The sequence below is a fragment of the Pollicipes pollicipes genome, unplaced genomic scaffold (genome assembly GCF_011947565.3).
Source record: "Pollicipes pollicipes isolate AB1234 unplaced genomic scaffold, Ppol_2.1 Scaffold_4002;HRSCAF=4701_pilon_pilon_pilon, whole genome shotgun sequence".
NCBI lineage: Eukaryota > Metazoa > Arthropoda > Thecostraca > Pollicipedomorpha > Pollicipedidae > Pollicipes > Pollicipes pollicipes.
The window spans coordinates 24,202,862-24,224,975 of record NW_023596420.1 but is presented as its reverse complement, the minus strand read 5'-3'; the positions used below and the strand labels follow the sequence as shown (position 1 = coordinate 24,224,975).

At 48.1% G+C, this 22,114-nt stretch overlaps 1 protein-coding gene across 1 annotated transcript in view; it reads left to right on the top strand.

Annotated features, from left to right (window-relative positions):
- Positions 1-22,114, top strand: part of LOC119094262 (protein turtle homolog A) — a 192,832-nt gene that overhangs the window by 59,745 nt on the left and 110,973 nt on the right. Inside the window, exons 2-3 of the mRNA XM_037217337.1 lie at positions 16,683-16,812; positions 18,293-18,495. Coding sequence (XP_037073232.1) covers positions 16,683-16,812; positions 18,293-18,495 — 333 coding nt within the window. The remainder of the gene's footprint in view (positions 1-16,682; positions 16,813-18,292; positions 18,496-22,114) is intronic.

The window sequence follows — 22,114 nt, the reverse complement described above, 5'->3', positions numbered from 1 at the left end:
CTGCATTTAAAAAAAAAATATAACGGCTAAAAAGAGTTGCCAGACAGCCCCCTTATACAAACACCTTTAGGCTCCGTAAAGTTCAGCAATCTAGCAAATCCCTCTCGCCCTGGTATACAGAAGGCTCCACCTCCAGCAGCTGCAATGGCATCTCCTCGACCGCTTAGCATCCACAAACCGTCGGTTCTGTCTTCCAGCGTGAACAACAAGTGTATGTTGGAATGGGGATGCAGCACCGTGTTAGCTAAATTTACATGTTAAAGCTCTTTAGTGTTTGATATTGAAAAATGCAAGCCAGAACACCCGTTACCAGCTACCTAGAGGATCTGTCACTCCTGCACAGTTGCCCGAAGGTGCTACTTTGCACGTGGTACCAAATAATGGCTTTGTCACTGGACAGAGTGGGGTGGCATGGGCAGTAACATCCCTTAAACATAATATTAGCAAAATTCCGAAATTTAGTTTTGTTGCTCAGCTGTACGTCAACTGGGCAGAACCATTTCAAGTGGGGTATCAACCTTAGCAGACTTTGCCAGTTCTTAATCGTAGCTACGCCGGCCGTCAAATGTACGGCGTCGCAGTCAATGCAACAAAACGTCTGGAATTATGTTTTCCAAGGCCCGTGTTTTACACCGCATGAAGTCCTAAATTTAGAGCCTTTGGGTTGCATTTTGAAACTATAGCTAAGCATCCCATAATTGTGTCTAAACTGCGTACTTGCGCCAATAACCATCCAAGGACATCACATGTCACCGTGAAAGCGCGTGATATTTGGCAAAGCAATGCAGGAACACATTTAACTGTATGCATTTATGAAAAGCCGGTTTCCATTTTATTATATATTTTATAGTATTGTGTATAGTTTAGTGTATATTTTATGGTATTTTTATATTTTGTATATATTCTATATATTTTACAGCATTTTGCTACCCGGGATGGCCAGGCGAAAACCTATTTCCCGCAGCATGTATATATATATATATATATATATATATATATATATATATTCGACGTTATGGGCGACTTGTCGGTGAATTAGACTCAGCAATGGGATGACGAGTCAAACATTGGCGCAGGTGAACGGCGTCCCCCATGAGACGTAAAGCTACAACGGTGTGCACGGCACGTGCGCAACATGTGTAATGTGAACCACAGACAGCTTTATTCGTGAATTGCGAGGGGGACCACCCGCACTTATACAAAAACCCGGTGCCTCGTATGGATGGCGTAATTTTCTGTGCGGTTATTCATGCTCATATGGCGCAATTGTTTGCAGGCCTCCGATGGGCTTTCGGAAGCGCGATAAAGGATAAATGGCCATTCAGCACAGCTCTTGAACAGAAACTGACAGGACTCCTCACATTTGAAACAACCCAGGCTTCCGCTGCGGGCATCTTTGTTATTGCCTCGCACAAATGGCCGAAGTTGCCGGCTGGTCTACAGCAAAAGTTGGGCACTGGAAAACGGAAATGGCGTCAAGACCACGCTCCGAAGCGCTCATCGGTGCGACGTTGTTGTGGAAGCCAGCAGTTAGATCCATCCAACGTCCTATCATTTTCTGTGTTAATTCACGCGAATTCCATCCTTCGGTAAAGCTGATCAGATATTTGGCCCTCTTCACCGCGCCGCTTCCTGGTCAGGTTGTGACGCAACACCAGACTTCTGTGCATATTCCTGAGCTTATAATTCACTTGGGAGAATGCCAGGTTTTCGTGGATTTTTTTCGGCTCGGAAGACTTAACGTCGGAGAGACCTTGCAATGATGCCTACAGCAAATTCAACATGGCATAACACTCAAATTTCTTAGCATTCTCTGCTGTCCCGCTTGAATTGTTTCGCTTTGCACGATTTAACACCCAATCGGTTGGTGGCTACTTTTGGCCACCTGACAGTTTTTTCAAAACAGCTTTTGAATGGTATGACGTAGCGACGCCCAACTTTGAGCAGCTTCGGGCAACTGAGTACCCGATCAAATAGCTGTAGGCCATTGAATAGCTGAGCCGATCGACACCTTGACGCTTTGACGCTTTGATATAAAGCGATTTAATGTGCCTTGTAAGGTCCCCGACCTATGGGACGTTCAAGGTCTGGCCAATGGTCAGAAGGCAATTCCAAAGGACTTCTTCATCTCATGCGGCAAGGCAATAAGTGACAAGGTCACTGACCTAAAATGGCCTTGATAAATCTTTTGATTTTAGGACAATACCGCGTAGAGTAATCCTTGACGCTTATTTATATAAAAGAAAATTTTTAAAAAAATATCCAAGTTGTTTGGTCACCCTGAGCTCGGGAAGCTTGCATTACTTCCTCAAATGGGCAACAGTGACATCTTGCTTAGGAAATGAGCAAGGCTAAAGGTGGTAGTCGTAAAGGTCTAAGGGCACTTCGGACACCGATCTGAAGTCTGACCTGCCCCGGAAAGTAGTCCGTTATTATCACGCGGATTATGCCGACAACTTGTCAACAACTGACACCATTTGCAATACACACCATGTGACCAAGAAACCAATACGTTTGAAAGGCTACCTATTATGAAAAAATTAGACGGCAGCAGTCCACGAATATGTGCATCTCATGTTAATGGAGATGCAGAAATTATTGAGAAAATTGCCAGCTGGCGATTTTAGTGGACAAAATCGATGAATGTGCTATAAGTTCAGGCTTTGGCAATTGTGATCAAGATGTTGCAGACAACGTGTAACCTTTTGGGAGGGTATTGGACACAATACACGGGCTATCTGCCAACGTGTAACTTTTTCGGAGGGTATTGGACACAATACACGGGGCTATCTGCCAACGTGTAACTTTTTGGGAGGGTATTGGACACGGGGCTATCTGCCAACGTGACTCCCATGGCCAGTATCTCTGCCAACGTGACTCCCATGGCCAGTATCTCTGCCAACGTGACTCCCATGGCCAGTAATCTCTGAGTTTAAGGCACGACATCTTGCCTTCGGGGTGGGTATGGAAGTAGGGTGACATGAATTGCCTTTTCAGCCGATTGATGATGCACCTAAGCGTCGGACCGTTCAGAGGTCCGCTTGTGAATTGTGACTGGTACCTTGGCAAGCAGCGTGAGTTAATTTTTCGCCTTCGTCTTCTGCAGTTGTTGGGGTTCGACAACAGTACTGAAAAGCGACCCAGGACTGGCAGACCCATCGCTTGAGCACAGGGCAGCGTGACTGTCTGCACATGTTGGCATGAACGGCGTGACGGTCTGTACACATCGACCCGCAGCCAATACAACTGTCCGTGCTCCATCCATCTGGACATGCTCATGTTCTTCAGTTGGTCTTTGCACGTTGAAAGCCTTTTCTTGTTCGTGCTAATCAAATGTGGGAGGTTAAATCTTGGAATGTCACAAGTGCTGCATGTAGAGCCCCTCCAATCAAAGATTTTGCGTATTAAAGCCTGACAGTTTACAGATCACACAGCACAATTCTCACAGCATTACGCTTCATCGCACCGAAAATTATGCTCCGAACTCGCAAACAGGGCAAGCGAAGGGAAAAGCTTTTCCAAAGCGAGATGGCCGAACCGGCCCAGGACCGTTCGCGGTAATATTGTCTCAGTTAAAACTTCTCAGTTCAGACTTGTTGCAGCCTTGCTCATGATAGGTTTGAAGCTTATCTTTAATCGGGCACAAGCCTGCTGTTTGCAATACTCTCCATCCAACAGCTCAAAAAGCAAATGAAACACTCAATTGCCCTCTCCCCAGTCTTCTCATCTAAGGTTGTGCCCAAGGCATCGTCATTGGGTTTTGCGACGCACTCAGCTGCTGAGGCTTTATGGCGTTGCCTGCCTCTCACCCTGGCGGGAACGGCTGGCATCGCGAGGTATCGAGCCCGTATCTCTAGTTTCCCAAACGCTTATGCCTAAGTGTTTTGCCTACGTTGGCATAAACTCAACCATTACACATATACCATTCAACTGTAGCAGCTATGATTGTCTGTTGAACAAGTTGGTTTACCTCCGAAGACATATGCTTTGTGAGCTTCTTGTACATACGTAGAGAATATCTTGTACATGAACGCACAGCACGATAAGAAACCACATTGCAATCATCTCAGTTCATGACCAAACTGACCGTCTCCAAGGTATAAGAGCATTGATGCTTCTCATGTGCCTTTTCAATTCGCTTGTACTAATACTTTCCTCAGTGTTGCTGAGGAAACTTGCAATTCATGCCCAAACTAACCGTCTCCAAGGTATAAGATCATTGAAGTTTCTCATGTGCCTTTTAAATTCGCTTGCACCAACGCTTTCCTCAATATTACTTTCCTTAGATTGAACACAGACCTGCTATGCGCAATATTCTCCATCCAACAATATAGATGGCAAATGAAACATTCAAATGCTCCTTCCCCAGCCAAGGAAATATCGGTACATTTGAAAAGTGAGCCTGCGTTTGGTAGCGCAGCACATAACTGCTCTTCGCTCAGGATCACAATAAACGGGGGAGGCTGCGGGACCTACCTAGCTCTCGTAAGACCGTCACCGAAATTCTCACCGTATAGTGCTGTCTTTTAACAGCCTTTTGTCGTCATCGCAGCCACAAGCCGCTCGCGGCACGACCTGCTGCAGAGGGACTGGGTGCGGCTGAGGCCGGTTGCACTGACGCTCAGAACTCAGTGCCCTCACATAACGGGGCTTGACGGCATACTTCAAGCACTCGCGTGCGTCAGCCGATCGACCAGGCCAGCTGACGAACTGGTCTGTGGCCTGGCGACGACAGATCGGAACGGTGATCGATCTGCAAAGAGAGCAGAGAGGCTGCCCAATCATAACTCATGCTTGTTCTTTAGCAGACCATCCAAGCCTATCGAGCAGAGCCGCGCAACGCCATTCCATGACCCCTTTCGACTTATCATGTCCGACAAATGATGAGCGCTGTATTATCAAAACGGATAGCGTCAGTGCGGGCCATTTGTCCCTTGCCGCATCAGCAAAGCTCGCCCTCGGGATGTTCATAGTTGAATGTTCTACTTCAGACGCGGGGCGCTTTGTCTTGATATGCAAGTCATCAGGAGTCGTATAGCATTTATTTTTCTTCTCCTCGCTGCCGTCACGTGTAAAACTATGCTAGCGATACATAATTCCGGATTGAAATAGATGAACAAGTGTTAGCCTTCCTTCGGGCGATGTCATATGGTGAGAACACATCGGTTATTCTCTCACGTGGGTCTGTTCCAGCGCTCGCATGTACAAGATGATCGAGGTGCTCCGTGCTAGCCAGGTGGTGTCAAGTACATCGAGCCGACACAGACGTTCGGTGGCATCATATCGCATTCGATCGAGGTCGTTTTACTTGGCGCAATGCTCTCAATGTACATCACTGAGAGCATCACACCCACCATGTGCAAGGTTTGCATCCGCATTTTATAGTGCATTGATCATTTATACACGCACCTTTCGAGGGAAATATTTTCACCTACATACTATAGACTCATGTTCATATCTACATATTTCTATCTAGAAATGTAATTCGCTTATATCATGCAAAATCCCAGTTGGAATCCAACGCTGACCACCTCTCCAAGTTGGGCACCATTTGGGACTCACTGCTGAGGTACGTCTCCGGCATAACCTTCATAAGATTATGACGGAGCATGGAGCATCAAGCATGGATCATACCCGAGGGAGTCTTTTTTAGGTAGATGACACCGAACACCGTTATTGTCGCATATCTTAGAAACGTCCATCTCCAAGCACGACAAACTTGAGGACCATTTCGCCACCAATTGAGGTCCTCTCTGTGCATCCACTTGGGTTATTCGCTGCGCGTCCAGCACGCCTGCTGATGACCCCCGCCGACACCCAGCAGGGGCGCTGCAGCCGCCCAGCTCCGCGCTGAAACTGCTCCTGCTGATGACCCCCACCGACACCCAGCAGGGGTGCTGCAGCCGCCCAGCTCCGCAACTCACCGCTCCAGGTGCCGTTAGGTCGGCATCGGCAGCGCGAGGCGAGCGCGGCGCGGCGGCGACGACAGCGGCGCGGCCGACGTGCATACATGTTGCGCCGCGCCGTCGATTGATTGCTGACCCGGTCGGCGCCGCGGCGGTGCGCTGCGCCGCCGGAACTGGCCAACGCCGCCAGTGCAGCGGCGGTGGCCGGCGCGACGCTGCTGACGGCGCGGCGGCGGGCGCGACCGGCGGCGGCGTGGGTTCGGCCGGCGGTGCGGGGCGCGCGTGCCGCCGGTGCCGGCTGTGGATGAGGCGCGGCGAGCCAGTGACGATGCTGGCGCGCACCCTGTCCACCCTGATGGCGTGCGGCGTGCTGGCCGGGGGAGACGTGCGACCAGCGCCGGCGACGGCCACCGTCCCGCCGGCGCTCGGCGCAGGTGAGGCCGGCCACGGCACACCAGGCCGCGGCGCCGAGGCCCATTCGCGCGCTCCGATCGGTGGCCAGCGGCGTGAATAGAGCTGCATCGGTCACCAGTCATAGCATGACGTACACTGAACCCATTGCCACCAGCGGCGCTCTCCACTAAGCCAATGTGCAACGTACACTCGACCAGCACAGCCTGAGTTTTGAACGGAATGGTTGTGCCTGACGGTGTGCTTATAATAAGCCAATATTTGATGGTCACTTATGTCACAGTAATATTGTAGTTTATATCCTAAATAACAGTGTGGTGTGTGCATATCCAACTCATAGTGTGCACATAGATCCTGGAGCCGTCAGTGCGTTGGAAAACGTGGAGACACAGAGTTCTTTAAGGCTTGTTAGAGCAGACCCGATAAACAACGCAGAAACAACAAGCTCAGGTTTGTGTAATTTGCATCTTATTCTGTGCGTAGTTGTAAAACCAAAAAGAAAGAAAATCGTCCTCCTGCTAAACTACTAGTGTGCCATTTCATTTCTTGGGCATTGCCTTCATGCCATTGAAATGTATGTGTGAGAAGCCACCTAAAAACAATAGTGCATTGACTTTCAATTCCTTGCCATGTCCAACAAGCATTGTTCAAAAGACAGCCTGATCAACATAAGTTGCATACCTTAGCATTCTTTTCTTCATCACCACATGATACTGCCGTAGAAATGATGGTTTCTACATATAAGTCCGAATAAATTTCATTGCCACTGGAGTGTACTCGTGAAACAAGGTGAAACGAACTGAAAATGTGCTGCACACGGAGGACATTGTTGCACGATATTATAACTTGATTTGAACTGAAAATAAGTATAGTTAGATACATCAGTTACTGGCCACTCCTTCGGTTTTTCACCGTCACCATGCTCTGTTTAAAATGGCACCTACCGGTAGCTGAAAATATGTGTTTTGCATTACAATGCTTATTTCAGATGAATCTAATTTGCCATTTTGTATTATGTATTAACACACGCCTGGGTGGCCGGCTGGAGACCCTTCGCTCGGGTGGGAGGGGGGGGGGGGGGGTAATTTGACCCCCCTGAGATCTCAAGAACTAAGAGAGCTAGAGACACCAAATTTGCAGGGTGTGTTCACCTGTACGTGGACTCACTTAGGTCAAAGTTTCAGGTTCCTAGGTCATAACCTTTGTGTCAAATTAGGTCAAACAAGGTCATATTCCAGGATGGTGTCCAAAGTGCCCCCAGAACCTAGCTAACCGTTTATAAGCAAAAGGCCATACGCTCAGTTAGGGTCAGTGACCTTGTTTGACCTTTTGAAGATCATGATAACCAAATCATACAAGCTGCTCTGAGTTTTGCATTGAAATAAGAGACAAAGATTACGCTAGGCAGGCAGTATATTCCTTAAGACAAAATGTTGACCTGGGTCATTTTGGGTCAGTGACCTATTCTGACCTATACAAAGTCTATGAAAGGTGTATAATGCGGCTCCTGCTATCAATATATTCGAAATGAGCACCAGAAGCCAGCCCATACAGCAAGCGCAAGAGTCATAAAGCAGGTTGGGTTTGACCTTGGTCTGACCTTCATACCCGACCCTAGGTCAATTATATTTATTTATTCAATTGTTGTGTTGCCTAAGAAAGCATTTTAGAGACGTATGGCTTCGTCTAACACTCCGTTGTTTGATCGGATTGAACGATTTCCTAGAACGTGCCTTAGCTGAAACCATGACCTGACTTTGACCCGCCATAGGTCAACGACCGTACAAGATACATCTAAATATTTGATGTCAAACGATCTGCTATTCAATTGTCTACAGCTATGCAAAATTTGGCATGGCTACACCGTGCCATTCGGAAACCGTTCTGGAAAAACCATCCCGGGGGGGGCAAATTTGACCCCCGAGGGCGTGTTAAGTAACATTAGTTTTTTGTGTAAAAGAAGCATGATACATGTTAAAATTAATGTAAGATGACCAGAGCAACTCACATTGTTGGTGCTGTCCCGCAAATAATCTACCAGAAAACCAAAATGATCATTGGGTAATATGTCGGAGATGTCGTAAAACGGGATATAAATGTGAGGTTTTCAGGAGGCGGGGAGTGATGGGAGAGGTGGGAGAGAGAAAGAGAGAGAGAGAGAGAGAGGAGAGAGAGAGAGAGAGAGAGAGAGAGAGTAGAGAGAGAGAGAGAGATAGAGAGGAGAGAGGAGAGAGAGAGAGAGAGAGAGAGAGATAGAGAGAGAGAGAGAGAGAGAGAGAGAGAGAGAGAGAGAGAGAGAGAGAGAGAGAGAGAGAGAGAGAGAGAGAGAGAGAGAGAGAGAGAGAGAGAGGAGAGAGAAAAGAAAAGCGGAATGAGGGAAAGGGAGACACAGAGAACAGGAGGGGCTCCCAGAAGGAGGAGGGGGAATCATCTGATGCTGTAGCATTTTTGCTTGGCTGGTTTTGTTTAAACGAGACAAAAGTTGTTAAGTACAAAACAGCTTTTCAAACTAAGAACAGTTGAAGAGCGACGGAACCGTTGCCAACTGCGTGTCTTGTACAGCTGACGGCTCAGTAACGCTATAGGCTAAATTGTGTCACTAGCACCACTTTCTTGAGCTGGCCTCCCATAGGAACGCGTGAAGTGCCGAATATGCAAGACGACGTTGAGCGGAAACATTGTGACGTGAAGTGACAACTGCCCGCCAGGACCAACAGCATTTTTCATGCACTCATATATAAGTCAAGGTTTTTCCGGATGTAACCCCTTTTAACCCTCGCCCTGATTCGCCGTTTTTTATAACGTGAACTGATACGGTGGGGGCAGATGTGACCCCTGCTGTTTCCAAACTAAGAAAGAGCCTAGCGGATAACACCAGTGGATTGATCACATCAAGGTCTCGGGATTGATAGTGCGTTTTGTGTTGCTAGATTAATATCTGACCCCTTTTAATAGGTTAAAGGTCAAAGTTGGCGTCAGAGGGTAGTTGACGTCAGAGGGCAGAACTGTGCCGAGCATTGCGGCACGATAAGCTTTCGCCACCAAATCCTGCCGCTAACCGGTAATTGCGCGATCGGATAGTCGGGAAAAGGACACAAGGACACAACAAGCACTGCTTAGCATGAGTACTGGTCCCAGAAATCCATCCATTCAAAATGTTCCCATGATTTTTTTTATCTTGATCATCTAACTTTGTTAAATATTTGCGAGACATGCCTTGTGACGACACAGAACACAAATACGGGCTCACTCTTTTGAATTCTGAATACAGTGGGATGTGGTTTTATGTTTTTCAAGCATATATTCATTGTGTACAACCCTGCAAATGTAACAATGTCGGCCCGTCACGCGCTGTCCGCGGAATCGTCGGTTGTTGCCCGCCGACCGCGCCGGCCGTAAATCCCCGTGCAGTGTTCCTCAAAACCCGCTGCTGCTCCGAAACCAGAAAAGCAAGGGAAACGTTTCCGATATCACCATATGTACAATGTTCATATCATAAGCTACTGAATGCTTGGGTGCGATCCGGCTATCGCTACAAGCATAAAAGGGATTTTCCACATTTAAAAATATTGGGGCAGGCATCAAATATGATGAAATATGCTTACTTCTAACCATTCGTTTGCTTTCAATTGGAGGAGACTGCCTTTTGGCGATACAAGTTTACTATTCATTTACTATGTTCTCAAATATGCCATCGTTTGATTACGTCATAGAGTGCCTTTATTACGTCAGAGTCGCTGCCGGACTGGATGTGTCAAAAGTGTCACTGTAGCGAACGGCCTCACTTACTTGTACTACTTCACCTTACCAAGAGGTGACGTTGTTTTCTGAGCGCGGCTACCGAATCGAATATCATTATGTGCTGGTGTTTTGGTTCCTTTTATCGGCGTTCTTGCTGATGTTTTCCGTAGTATTGTATTGTTTTTTCAGTCACACTCTAAGTTCTGATGCTATTTTTAAAAGTTATTCGCTTCCTGGCCTTCTTTCCGGCATAACTCGTAACACAGCCCAATGTCATGTTTTATGTAGCACAAAACGGGACTCGTGTTCAAAACTTACATTCAACGGGTTTCATGCATTGATGGCCAGCTAATATCTGTTCGTATTAGAAATTGTGGTGACATACGCCAGGCGCGAGTGATTCTATGGTCACACTTTTCTTGACTTTGGGCACTACATGGCCAGTGAGGTAACAGTATTCGCATTCTGTTTATATGGCGTCATGCCTGTCTGGATGACTTTGAAATAGTCTGCACGAAATGCGTCTACACAAGGTCGCGAGTGTCAAGTTAAAAAACATGAGGGTTATAAGCCTTAAAAGGGGCATAGCAGTGAACTGCACTGAATGGTCCAATCTCAGCTTAAAACCCCGTACAAATGTGGAAAACTCTCTTTTGATGTTCCGTGGTGTGATTTCTTCAAAGTTAGATGTTGCAGCAGTGGCTCATCTGCACTGGTAGACTATACCGTAACACACGCTGCTCGATTAGGCAGACGACCAGACCGAACGTCTGCGTGGCTGAATAGCATACGCTCGGGTGGTAGGTCACTTTGACCCCTTGATATCTCTAAAAGTTGGGGATTTATAAGCATCAAACTCAGAGAGGATTTTCCTGTAGTTGCACTCACTTGTGTCGAAATTGGAGGTTCTTAGGTGATAACATTCTGGCTAGATAAGATCAAACCAGGTCAAACTCCACGTCAGTGTCTGAAGTGCCCTCAGACCTCCTCATGCAACTGTCTTGAACCTAAATCCTGTCCTAAGCAAAATGCTACGAATGTCCGTTTTAGGTCAGTGGCCTTGTTTGACGTTTAGATTGGACATGATGCTTAAAAACCTGCGAGATTGTTTTTATTTTTTACTTTGAAGAAGCGTCAGGGATAACTTTGAGTAGCGTGCTACTAAAACAAAAAGGTTGATCAGAATGATTTTAGGCCATTTACATACTCTGATCTTTAACACGCATGTGGAATATGTCTGTAGCGGTCCCTGGCATCAACAAATTCGAAATGCGCATCAGAAACAATCCCATGAAGCCAGCTCTCAAGCCAAAAATCGGTTTACCTTTAATTACTATCTAATCAATTGCTATCAATCTTCGTACCTGATCCATGGTCAATATATTTTGTCATAATTATAAGTTCAAATCTAATTTAACTATCAAAAAACAATCCCAGAAATGCGTAGTTTTGTCTAACAGTCCGTTGTTGAATAACACTGAATGATTCCCTAGAAATCCCCTTCGCTTTTAGCCACCATCCTGAGTTTGAGCCGACAAATTAAAGCGACCTTACAGGGTGCATCAATTAAAAAAAGATCAGCTATTCAATTGCCTACAGCTAAGCAAAGTTTGACGCTGCCATGTAAAATCATTCTGGCAAACTCTTCGGGAGACGGGGGACAGATTGAGTCCCCCACCCGAGCGCGTGTCAACTGACATGCCACCTGTATCTGCACTTCAGTAGATTGCTCTGCTTAATGAACCTCTCCCGGTGAGGACAGTGCCTGACTGGCACACTCCCTGAGGGTGTTTTCTGTCACGTGATCAGGCAACGAGGAATGCTCCACCCCAGCCAAGCAACATCAAAACTATAAGAGAGTGTTTCACATCTGTAGGATGTTTTGAACTGAAAGAGTTATCGTGAAGATCATTCAGCGCATTTCCCAGTCTTGTTACTCTTAATACCTTTCCCCCCCTCCACCCACCCAGTTTTTGAGCTACATGCCCGCGAAGATGTCACAAGAAGATGTGAAGATGGCGTGAAGTACGTTTTTCTGGGATAGTTGAAAGACTTACAAGATTGGCATGCTTTTTAGTCTTTTCGACTTGAAAAATGTCAACAGTTGTAAGTTGGCTTATTACATCATATCTGAATCTTGCTTAAATATCTTGAAATGTGAAGCATTCCCTTTATAAGAGAGCAGAACGTATTCATAGCTAAACGTAGTCATTCAACTGGTTACTAACCCATTTCCGGTGCCAAAACATTATATGTAGGACTAGTATCGCTTTTTGCATGCATGCATGGTCTGGGCAAACTATTTTGAAATGCATGCGTTGGTCACGCTGGTCGTCCTGTAAGCCCAAACAGCTAAGCGCAAGCTTGGTGCTGGCTGGGACCAGGGGCCAGCGCCGGGTAATGGGTGGTCACGTCAGTCACCCGTAATATGAGTTTTGTACCGTGTTCGCTGGAGATGTTGACATCAGTCTATCTCTAATTTCTCATCAGAAATAAAGGTTCTGGAATTTAGACATAAAATGGAGTCATTTTAACTTCTTTATCATGAATTTGAAATTGAAAATTTGGTGAATGGTGGGAAGCATCTAAAAAATATGGTTTCATAATTTTGTCCAATACAGACAATCGTAAATGATGTGTCGTTTTCATATCAAAATGGTTGTTCTCCATGTGGTTGGTGCTATGCCTCGTGTGCGTAATGTTATGCCATTCCAAACATGTCATTAAAGCTGTTGACGAGCTGCTTCATCAAAAATGTATGCCACACAACGAACATTTGGTATTTTGCGAGATCGCATAACTTGTGGACTAAATGTTGCTTGAAGGTTGGCTCTGAGGAATGAGGTGGAAAAATATTTCTGATCATTCTTATCGCCCTTTTCTGCAGAATCACTAACGTCTTGAATCTAGTATAATAATTGACACACCAGAAAACGCAATAACGATCAAGGTATGGTGGAACTAGATCATTACACAGCAGCAATATATATTTTGTCAGTAAAGCGATTGTTTCCAACGATGATGTCCATATTCCTACTGATGCAATTGTCTAATTCCTCCTATATGTACTCCTAAATAACCTCTTGAATGAATTTGCAAGCCCTTGATGCGCCAGGCTGGTTTTCAGTTGTAACTTGCATGACGTTTGCATTACTCCTGTCATTTTTGAACATTTTCTCTCGAGGAGTGATGACCTATCCAAAATGGCTATGACTCTCGGCCCATTTTTGAAAGTCACGTTAGTGAGGTTTCTCGCAAGATGAACAATAAAGTTCACTTGCTGTCAATTGGGCCATGCTCCTTGTTATCAGCAATAAATTTTGACGTCAGCAGCGTCCGACCTTATTGATTGGAGACTAAGAACTCGCTAAGCTGAGTCAAAAAATGAAAAATAGGTAAAAACCATTAAAAGCAGGTTGCGCTAAGATTGGCGCAGACACACTGCATTGGTGATTGTTCATTTGGCATCTCGCTTTGCTAATGGGCACATGTATGCGTTGGGACACTAATCTTGCAAAGGTCCTGCAACATCATAATCTTAAACTACAGATCAATGCGTAGGATATACACAGAGTTGTTGGTCTTGATATCACATACAAGTGACATGTTCACTGCATACAACTGAAACTGTGGACGGCTCACTGTTTACAAATGTTGACGTTGGGACTGTTGACATTGCAACTGTAATTCGACAGCTGCATATGACTGTCTTATGATAACTGTATATTGCTGCAATACAACTGTAGATGACTGTTTATGACAACCATATATCACCACAATACAACTGTTTAGTATAGCTGCCACTCAATAACACCGTATGCGATTGGCCCTTAAAATTAACCTTGTAACCATGCGTAATGCAGGAAAATGAAGTCACAAAATGTGCCTAGCACAAATTGAATACGGTACGTCGGTACGAGCATCTTGCTCCCTATTACTTAACATCACTTTTGTGTTATTATTAGAACCGAATAAATGACAACATAGTTTTGCTTCACCTGGCACACACTTTGCATGTTTTGTAGATATTGGCCGTCTGGAACAGTTGGCATATTGAGTCGTTTGTTCTTATACTGTTGTAATATGGGTGCTCATCAACGGCAGATGGAGGAAATGTTGAGCTTCAAAGACAGGCTGATACACTAAGTGGTACATGCACCTTACCGAAATCGTTACCGTCGGAGACAATGCGGAAAAACGACGTTTATCCGATGGTCAAAGCACCGATGTTTGCATTATGTGGCAAATAAAAACATGCTGACTGAACGACCCAGCTTCACCTCAGAGAGAAAAAGCTGACCCAAGAAGAAACTGGTTATAGTTTGATATATTAGCCAATTATCAATGCGGCAGTGTGTCTAGCCACATATTTTTTTTCCAAATGGTAGATAGTGATTGTTGGAAGATGCATAATACATAATAACATTCTGGCCTGTAGTGATATTTCCGCCGCTTGAGTCACCACTCATTTGACCCAGACTTAAAAACCCGGACAATTGTAGAACAGGAATATAGCGAAGAGCACGCTGGCGCGGAAGGTTTCTTTCGTAATAGCTCGCCCAAAGCAGAGAATCTTCTTTGACAGCAGCTGATCATTAGCATAACCCCTTGCCTCCGATTAATCCAACCCAGCTGACCCGCCCCACCGAAGTTTTCGAAACCTTCCGTGGCGATGGCATTCCGTCACCTGCAATAGACGGCAATTATTGACACGCTGCGGATGATCTTTGCATACATCCCAGCAAAGCAAAGCCCACAGAGACAGACGATAGGGTAGCCATACTTTGCCCGGTTAGCCATACTATCTCCACCTGATCTTGGCTCAACACGTTGAAAGCAAGCATCTGGAATATTTTTTTCTGGGTGTAGCGCTGTATTTATTATCCGTGCTCTTGGCGGCTTGATTTCTTTGTTGTGTACGGCTTATCATTGATAAATGCATTGGCATCGCGTGCATCCATTTCCTCCGCGGCACACACCAATGCTCGTCTTCTGGTCGTTCGCAAACAGCAGCTAAAATGGTCCAGATGATTAGGCAGCTCATACCAGCAAATGCGGCCATAAATGCAGTCATACATCATTGCAAAATGACGCATGGTTTGAATTTGCCGCCATTGCTTCCTCGTTGTCATTAGACAGCGCGAGCGGAGACGTGCCATTAATCTCGCGACCAGACTGATTACGCGATATATCTAAAGCGTTTCGGAAATTCGGGCAATTAACTTTTGTCTTCAATCATGCTGCCAGCGCGCCGCCGGCCTCTCCTTCGGCGGGATGGCTCGCGAGGGCAGCATATGTATTGATAAACGAGCGGCGGGCGCTGCGGACTGGCCGGCCGCCCGGCCGCCGGCGGGCCCGGCCTGATTCGCTCTGCGGCCGGCGGCGGCTCGTTTTTGCCGCAGCTCAGCCGGCCGGCTGCCGATGCGGCCGCACGCGCTCTCCGGAGACGCCGCCGCGAGCCGCGGCCGCCACACGGGCCGCGCAAAAACGCTCGCCCAGCGTGGACGCGAGCGGGCTTCGCCGGGCAGGCTTCGGCATCGGCTCTCGATGGTAAAGCCCTTTCGCTCGGGACTCGGGAAAAGTGTTCGCCGTCGCCACCGTGCCGCTTCCAGGCCAGTGTCTGTGCGTCATGTGAGCGCGATCTGGAACCGAATCTGCCCTGAACTCGCTCAGAACTGGTTGCACATTTCCGGCTCGTTTCCCGGAGCCGTCCGAACCCCAGCCCGTTATTGACTGGTCCCATGAAATCAATCGGCCGTGCCAAGCTCCCGCGCAGGGCATATTGACAAAAGGTATTTGCCACTGATCGCCGCCGGATCCTTTGATCCCACCGCCAGATGCCCGGTGTTCATCTGTCCGTGCTGCTGCGTCGGGTGCCGGGCAGGAGGAGGGGGGCAGGAGGTGACGAATCGGCCCCGGCTGGCGCCACGGAAGCAGTGCCGGGGCGTCGATGAATCTGCCACCTTCATTACAGCGGCACACGCCAGCCATAATGACCACGACGGCCGGTGCATTAAGCGCCCGTAGACGCCGCCGTTGACCGACGCTGGGCCGCGGCCGCCAGCAGGCCCCTCTCAATGTAAAGTGCGCCCCATCGCACGGCCCCGCGGCTGGTACTTACAGGTCGCGTGCTTTTTAATTGTTACACCGCTCACAGCGGTCGTGAACGGGCGAGCGAGTGCTGCCAACGAGCGCTGTCCCTTCCCATGAATGTCGCCGTGCCGTCGACTTACACCAGTGTTTATGAGGCCGGCGTTCGTATTTCAACCCCAGCTTTCCGTTCAGTGGAACGCCCGGCAAACGCAAAAGCGTCCCTCGAATACATGACGGGAGCTAAGGAAAGCGAACGCTTGACGCGGACTTGGAAAGAAAATGTTTGACGCGAGCTTGAGAAACAGAATGCTTGACGTGACCTTGAGAAAGAGACAGTATGACGTGAGCTTGAGAAACACAGTGCTTGACAGAGCTTGAGAAACGGTCGGTGAGCGGAAATGTGAACGTTTCCATTGGGCCATACGTGTTGCAGGAGTGCTGCGTGAGCATCGCTGTTTGGAAAAGCCTCTCGTAAGACCCGCTGAAGTGGCGAGCGTCTTCTGTAGCCTGCCGGCTGTACTCTGTTGGCAGTGCCGGTGACGACGGTGCTGGGTCTGGCTGGCGGCGAGGCTGCGCTGCCCTGCAACATGACGCACCCGGCCGGAGACACGGTGCTCATCGTGCTGTGGTACAGGAACGGCTCTGACGCGCCGGTGTTCAGGTGAGGCGACTGCACAATCCAGACCGGCTGGCCCGGCCCGAGCCCAGCAGCCCGCGCACGCAGATGAGGTGACCTGCAGCGGTCCGGCCAGCTGGACCGGCTCGAGCCCAGCAGCCCGCGCACGCAGACGAGGTGACCTGCAGCGGTCCGGCCAGCTGGCCCGGCTCGAGCCCAGCAGGCCGTGCACGCAGGTGGGGTCACCTGTCGGCACCGCCTACAATACACAAACACCCTACTCGCCATGTCGGTGTTATTCCTGGGTGCACAATGCGTTGTTGGATGACGTCGTACTTTACGTGGGCGCTTGAGCACGTCTAGTTTATACATGCAGCTCAAGTCGGGCCACGCAGCTTTGCAGCCTTGAGAAGGGTTTTGAAGAGCTTCAAATAGCATCGAAGCGCATGAATAATGCATCTTTCATTCATGTAATCATGGCGTCGCTGTAGCCCTCTACAACGGCAATCCTGTATTGTTGCTCTCCCGGCTGGCCATGTGTATTGTAACTTGTTTGTGCCGAAAAGGCGACTCCGACACGTGGGCTTGGATTTCCCATGGGGAACTGCTGTATACGACACAAGAGGTTATAAGTCTTTCTGGGTGAATAATTGGGCCATTAGCACGCCCCAAGTGTTTCTCGGAAACGAGGTGGCCAAGACGTCAACGCTCACCACCCGAGGGTGGACACCCCAGAGTTGTGCTGGTTTGTCACATCCGAAACTGGCGTTAGTCCGACCGACAGGTCAGCCCAGAGTCGCGCCAACTTCTCGACCAATGTGTGAGGCTCAGAGCTGGGTGCGAAAGTCGTGCTACATGGTGAATGAGTCGGTCGCGTGTTGCTGGAAATGCACCGTCAAGAGTCGCCTGATAATTGGCCACATTTTCATCACGCCGCGATCAAGTTTCGGGATGAGATCTTGTCACGGAACCATTAGCTAGCAGCGCGATCGGAATCGTACGCATGGCTGCACGAACCGACAGCCACAGTCCGCCTGGCGGCCGTCGCCAGGCAACAGCCCGCGGAGTCCCAGTGCGCTGATGGCGGATCTGTCGCGCTGTCTCGGATGCGTGCCGTGCTCGTCGCATCCGGCGGCCCCATCGCGCCGCGCGCTGACGCCGGACGCCGGAGCTCGTGCCCAGGGGCGCCACCAGGAGCCCATGTTCTGGGCGGGGACGACCGATGGCCTGGGGAGCGGGCGGAGTGGTGACCGGCGGGATAACCGGAGCTAATTATTTGAGGGGACAAGTTATGCAACCATGTTACTGTGCTGCCGCCAGGGGCCAAGCAGACCCCAGGGGTTGCCGCGGCCCCGGGCACTGGCGTCTTCTCGGGCCGGGCTATGCAGATGAATCTGGCAGCGCCGCCTGATCTGGCAGCGTGGTCTGATCTGGCAGCCGGGATTTATGGCGGCCGTCCGGCGGCGATCCGTCAGCGGCGAACGGTGCGCGTCCGGCCGCGCCGTCGGGCGCGAATATTTTACAGGCGGCGGGCGCTCGCGGCGCGACGGAACCGCTCTCGGCTCGACAAATCGTCAGGCTTTATCGTGCGAGCGTCGGTCGGCGGAAGCGGCCGCGCCCGGGGCCACGAGCCGACCGGTCCTGAGACAATCGACCCGTGGCCCCGGGCCGAGGCTGGCCGCCGACTGTCCAAGAGCTGGTGGCCATCGCTCGCCATGTCGCAGTGCGGTCAGATGTCAGCTCCATGGGCCTTTTTCCTCCGTGGTCTGTGCTACGGAACTCTGTAAATCGATCTTTCAAAAACTTGTTTGAGCACACGACCATTGGCAGTGACATGGTGTTTTCGACGCTGCCAAACACATGTTCTTAACATTTACCAATAAACCTAAAGGCAAACACGTCTGGCGAATATAATACCCTCTTAAGTACCCTTTTTAGCGGTGGGGCGTAGCTGCGCCAAATTATCCAGAAATGCAAGCAAATGAATATCCCATCTTTTTGGTACAAAATATGTACATCGTGAGACCACTGACCTACAGCAGTTTAAAGTCAGGTCATGGTTAACAGTTAATGCAATTCCTAGGGAATAGTTCAGTCTAAAGCGACGGCGGAGTGCTGACGACATCATGCAATCTTAACACGCGCTCGGGTGTGGGGGGGGGGGCTCAAATTGACCCCCTCCTATGGGAATGTGACATGAAGCAACCGCCAACGCAGTGGCGGTTACTTCATGCTAGTTGCTTTACTTTACTACTATTGCTTTTTATTACTGCAATACAGTGTTTATCCAACTAAAAGTTAAAGTGCAAGAAAAAAAGCCTGCATGCAGGCGGATTCAAGCAAACAGATATCACGCATCAATTATACATGCAAGCGATTTTAAGTTAACAGGCATCGCGCATTACTTAACATGCGCTCGGGTGGGGGTCAAAATGACCCTCCACAAATGTTTTTCCAGAATGGTTTCCGAACGGCGCGGCGCAGCCGCGCCAAATTTTGCATAGCTGTAGACAATTGAATAGCGGATCGTTTGGTGAAAATAAATTTAGATGCATCTTGTAAGGTCGCTGGTCTATGGCAGGTCAGAGTTAGACCATGGTTTCAGCGAAGGCAATTTCTAGGGAATCCTTCAATCTGATCCAACAAAGGAGTTTTAGACAAAGCCATACATCTCTGAAATGCTTTCTTAGACAACAAAACAACTAAATGAGCAAATTGCATTGGTCTAAGGTCAGGTATAAAGGTCAGACCAATGTCAAAACCAACCTGTTTTATTGCTCTAGGACTTGCTATATGGGATAGCTTCTAGTATTCATTTCGAATTTATTGATAGCAGGAACCGCATTCTACATCTTTAATGGGGCTTCTTGAGGTCAGAATAGGTCATAGAGCTAAATGACCCGGGTCAACATTTGTTTTTTAGGAGCACACTGCCTAGCGTTATCTTCATCGCTTATTCAAATTCAAAACTCATAGCCAGTCTTGTAGTTTTTTGATCACCATGACCTTACAAAGGTCAAACAAGGTCAACTATTTTAAATGAATATGTGACCTTTTGCTTAGAAACAGTCATCAATGCTCTTGGGGCATTTTGGGGGACTAACCAGGATTTAACCTTGGTTGACCTTATTTGACCTGAAGGTCATCACTTAGGAACCTCAAACTCGACCTCATTGAGTTCACGTATAGGTTAACATAACCCTGTGAATTTGGTGTCCCTAGCTTTCATAATTCTTGAGATCTCAGTGGGGTCAAATTTACCCCCATCCGAGCGAAGGGTATCCGGCAGGCAACCCGGACGCTTGTTAAAGATGGTTTCTAAGAAACCTTATGTCAGGCATAAAGATAATGTCAAGGTAAAAAACACGTTGTTAACAAGCAAACCGCATTATTATTATTATGGTCTAGTTCTCCACAATCATGTTCAAATCCACAAAGACAGCAGAACGATTTCCATTTGTTTGCACTTACCTTTATCAGCTCCTCTTTTGAAAAGCTGCGTGCATGTCTTCCGCAGTTCTTGCTGCTGTTAGTTAAGTCAACTCCCGAACAATTTCAGTTGTTTTCGTCATCTTGACCTTTTAAAGATCAATAATGTCCTGGACTAATGCGAACACTAGTGGGATTTTTTCTACAAAACGTATCTAGGTTACACCGCTACTGCGGTGTGCGGGTTGCATGAGGAGGTAGACGGGAGCTTCGTACATCGATCTGGCGAAGGCATTGGTTCGAATTTCACTTATTTGCTCGGCGGATGCAACTTAGAGATCGTAAATTCATTAGGCAGCTGCACCTGTGAGAAACATGGCAAAGCCGGCACTTCCGATCAGTCCTGTTCGTGATCAGTGGTGATGTTGTATGTTTGCTCCCACCCTCCCCTACTCCCTTCCCCAACGCCGTCGTCATCGGCTCGCTCCCCGACCAAACAAATGCCACTCCGGAGACGGCGAAAGTGCGCCGAGTACGACCCCGCGCTGGGCGCGCCAAATCTGTCACAGCCGCAGTGGTCCGTGGCGGGGCACGCTGTCGGTGTCCGCCAGCCTGTCCTCGATGCGACGGCTGTTCCGTCTCGAGCACTTCGCGGATTGGATCAATCCACGGATTGATCAACAGTCCACGGATTGGGGATCAATCCGCGGGCCGCGTTGGACGGGATCAGACATTTTCACCAAAACATGGATTAGGACCGGAAAGGATTTTCAAATTTGCTAACAGTACTTTTAATTTTCAGCAATGCACTGAACAGGCTACATAGAACATCACTCAGCTACGTATTCTACAAAAATTTTTTCTAACGAACAGATCACAGCGTCAATTCGATATGAATGAGAGACACTCAGATATGCTGGTATGGAAAACTAGAGCTCCCATTCCTTCCAAAGTAGCTAAAATGCATAATGGTATGATATATCTACATTGGTTTTTGACCGCGTAAATGTGATTTCACGCAGCTGTGCGATGCACGAGTACACCTAGACATAGCTTTCGGATATTTCCGTTATGAGGTGATGCTCACAGCTGAGACTGTTTCATCAGTTGGTGCGTCCGAGGATGGATACACACCTGAAGTATCATATATGAGGTTAGATGGTGGCTCTAGCTATTCAGAAAGAATACTAAACAATTATCGTCCTGCACTTTTCAACTAGGCGCCGCTAAAACTGCGTAGTGACATGTATAGGCATGCTGCACCTACCCTGGATTGTGAAAATCTTGGACAATGTTCTCATTCCGAAAGGGAAACCAGAAGCGATTTTGCTACCGCAGTGAGGTGGTACTTGTGAATTATCAAGCAACATAACTGTGATGTGATTAACAACACGACTAGCCTTGTTTGTTCCATTCTTCACGGAAAATCGCACGCCTTTCTAGCAACAAGCTGTGGTAAGAAGCTCAGCACCCACTGTTTTATATCAACTTATTGCACATTTTTATTGAATGAAAATCCACACATTTCTTAAATTAAGCATGCTCAGTTAAACCAACATTACTGTTGAAGTTTTAAAAAGTATTGAATACGAAAGCGGGTTGACAGGAGTTTATCTTATTTTTCCGGTGAGACGAATCGGACCAGACTGAACTGAGGAATCCGGGGAAAGCAGATTGGTGAGCGGATTGGATTCGGAACAGCCGAACAGGACTGGACCGGATCCTAAGCATTTCAATCCGGAAGATGCTCTGACTCCATCTCGCGTTCGTTAGGTTTCTTTTTATCGAAGGAACCAGTGCGAGCCAGGAACGAAAGCTGGGGACCAAGCACGTGTCTGACATGTGGAGCTGGATGAAGGCAAACATTTCGCCCAGAGGCGCTTCTAAGAATGAGAGCAAGCGGGTTCATTTGATATGA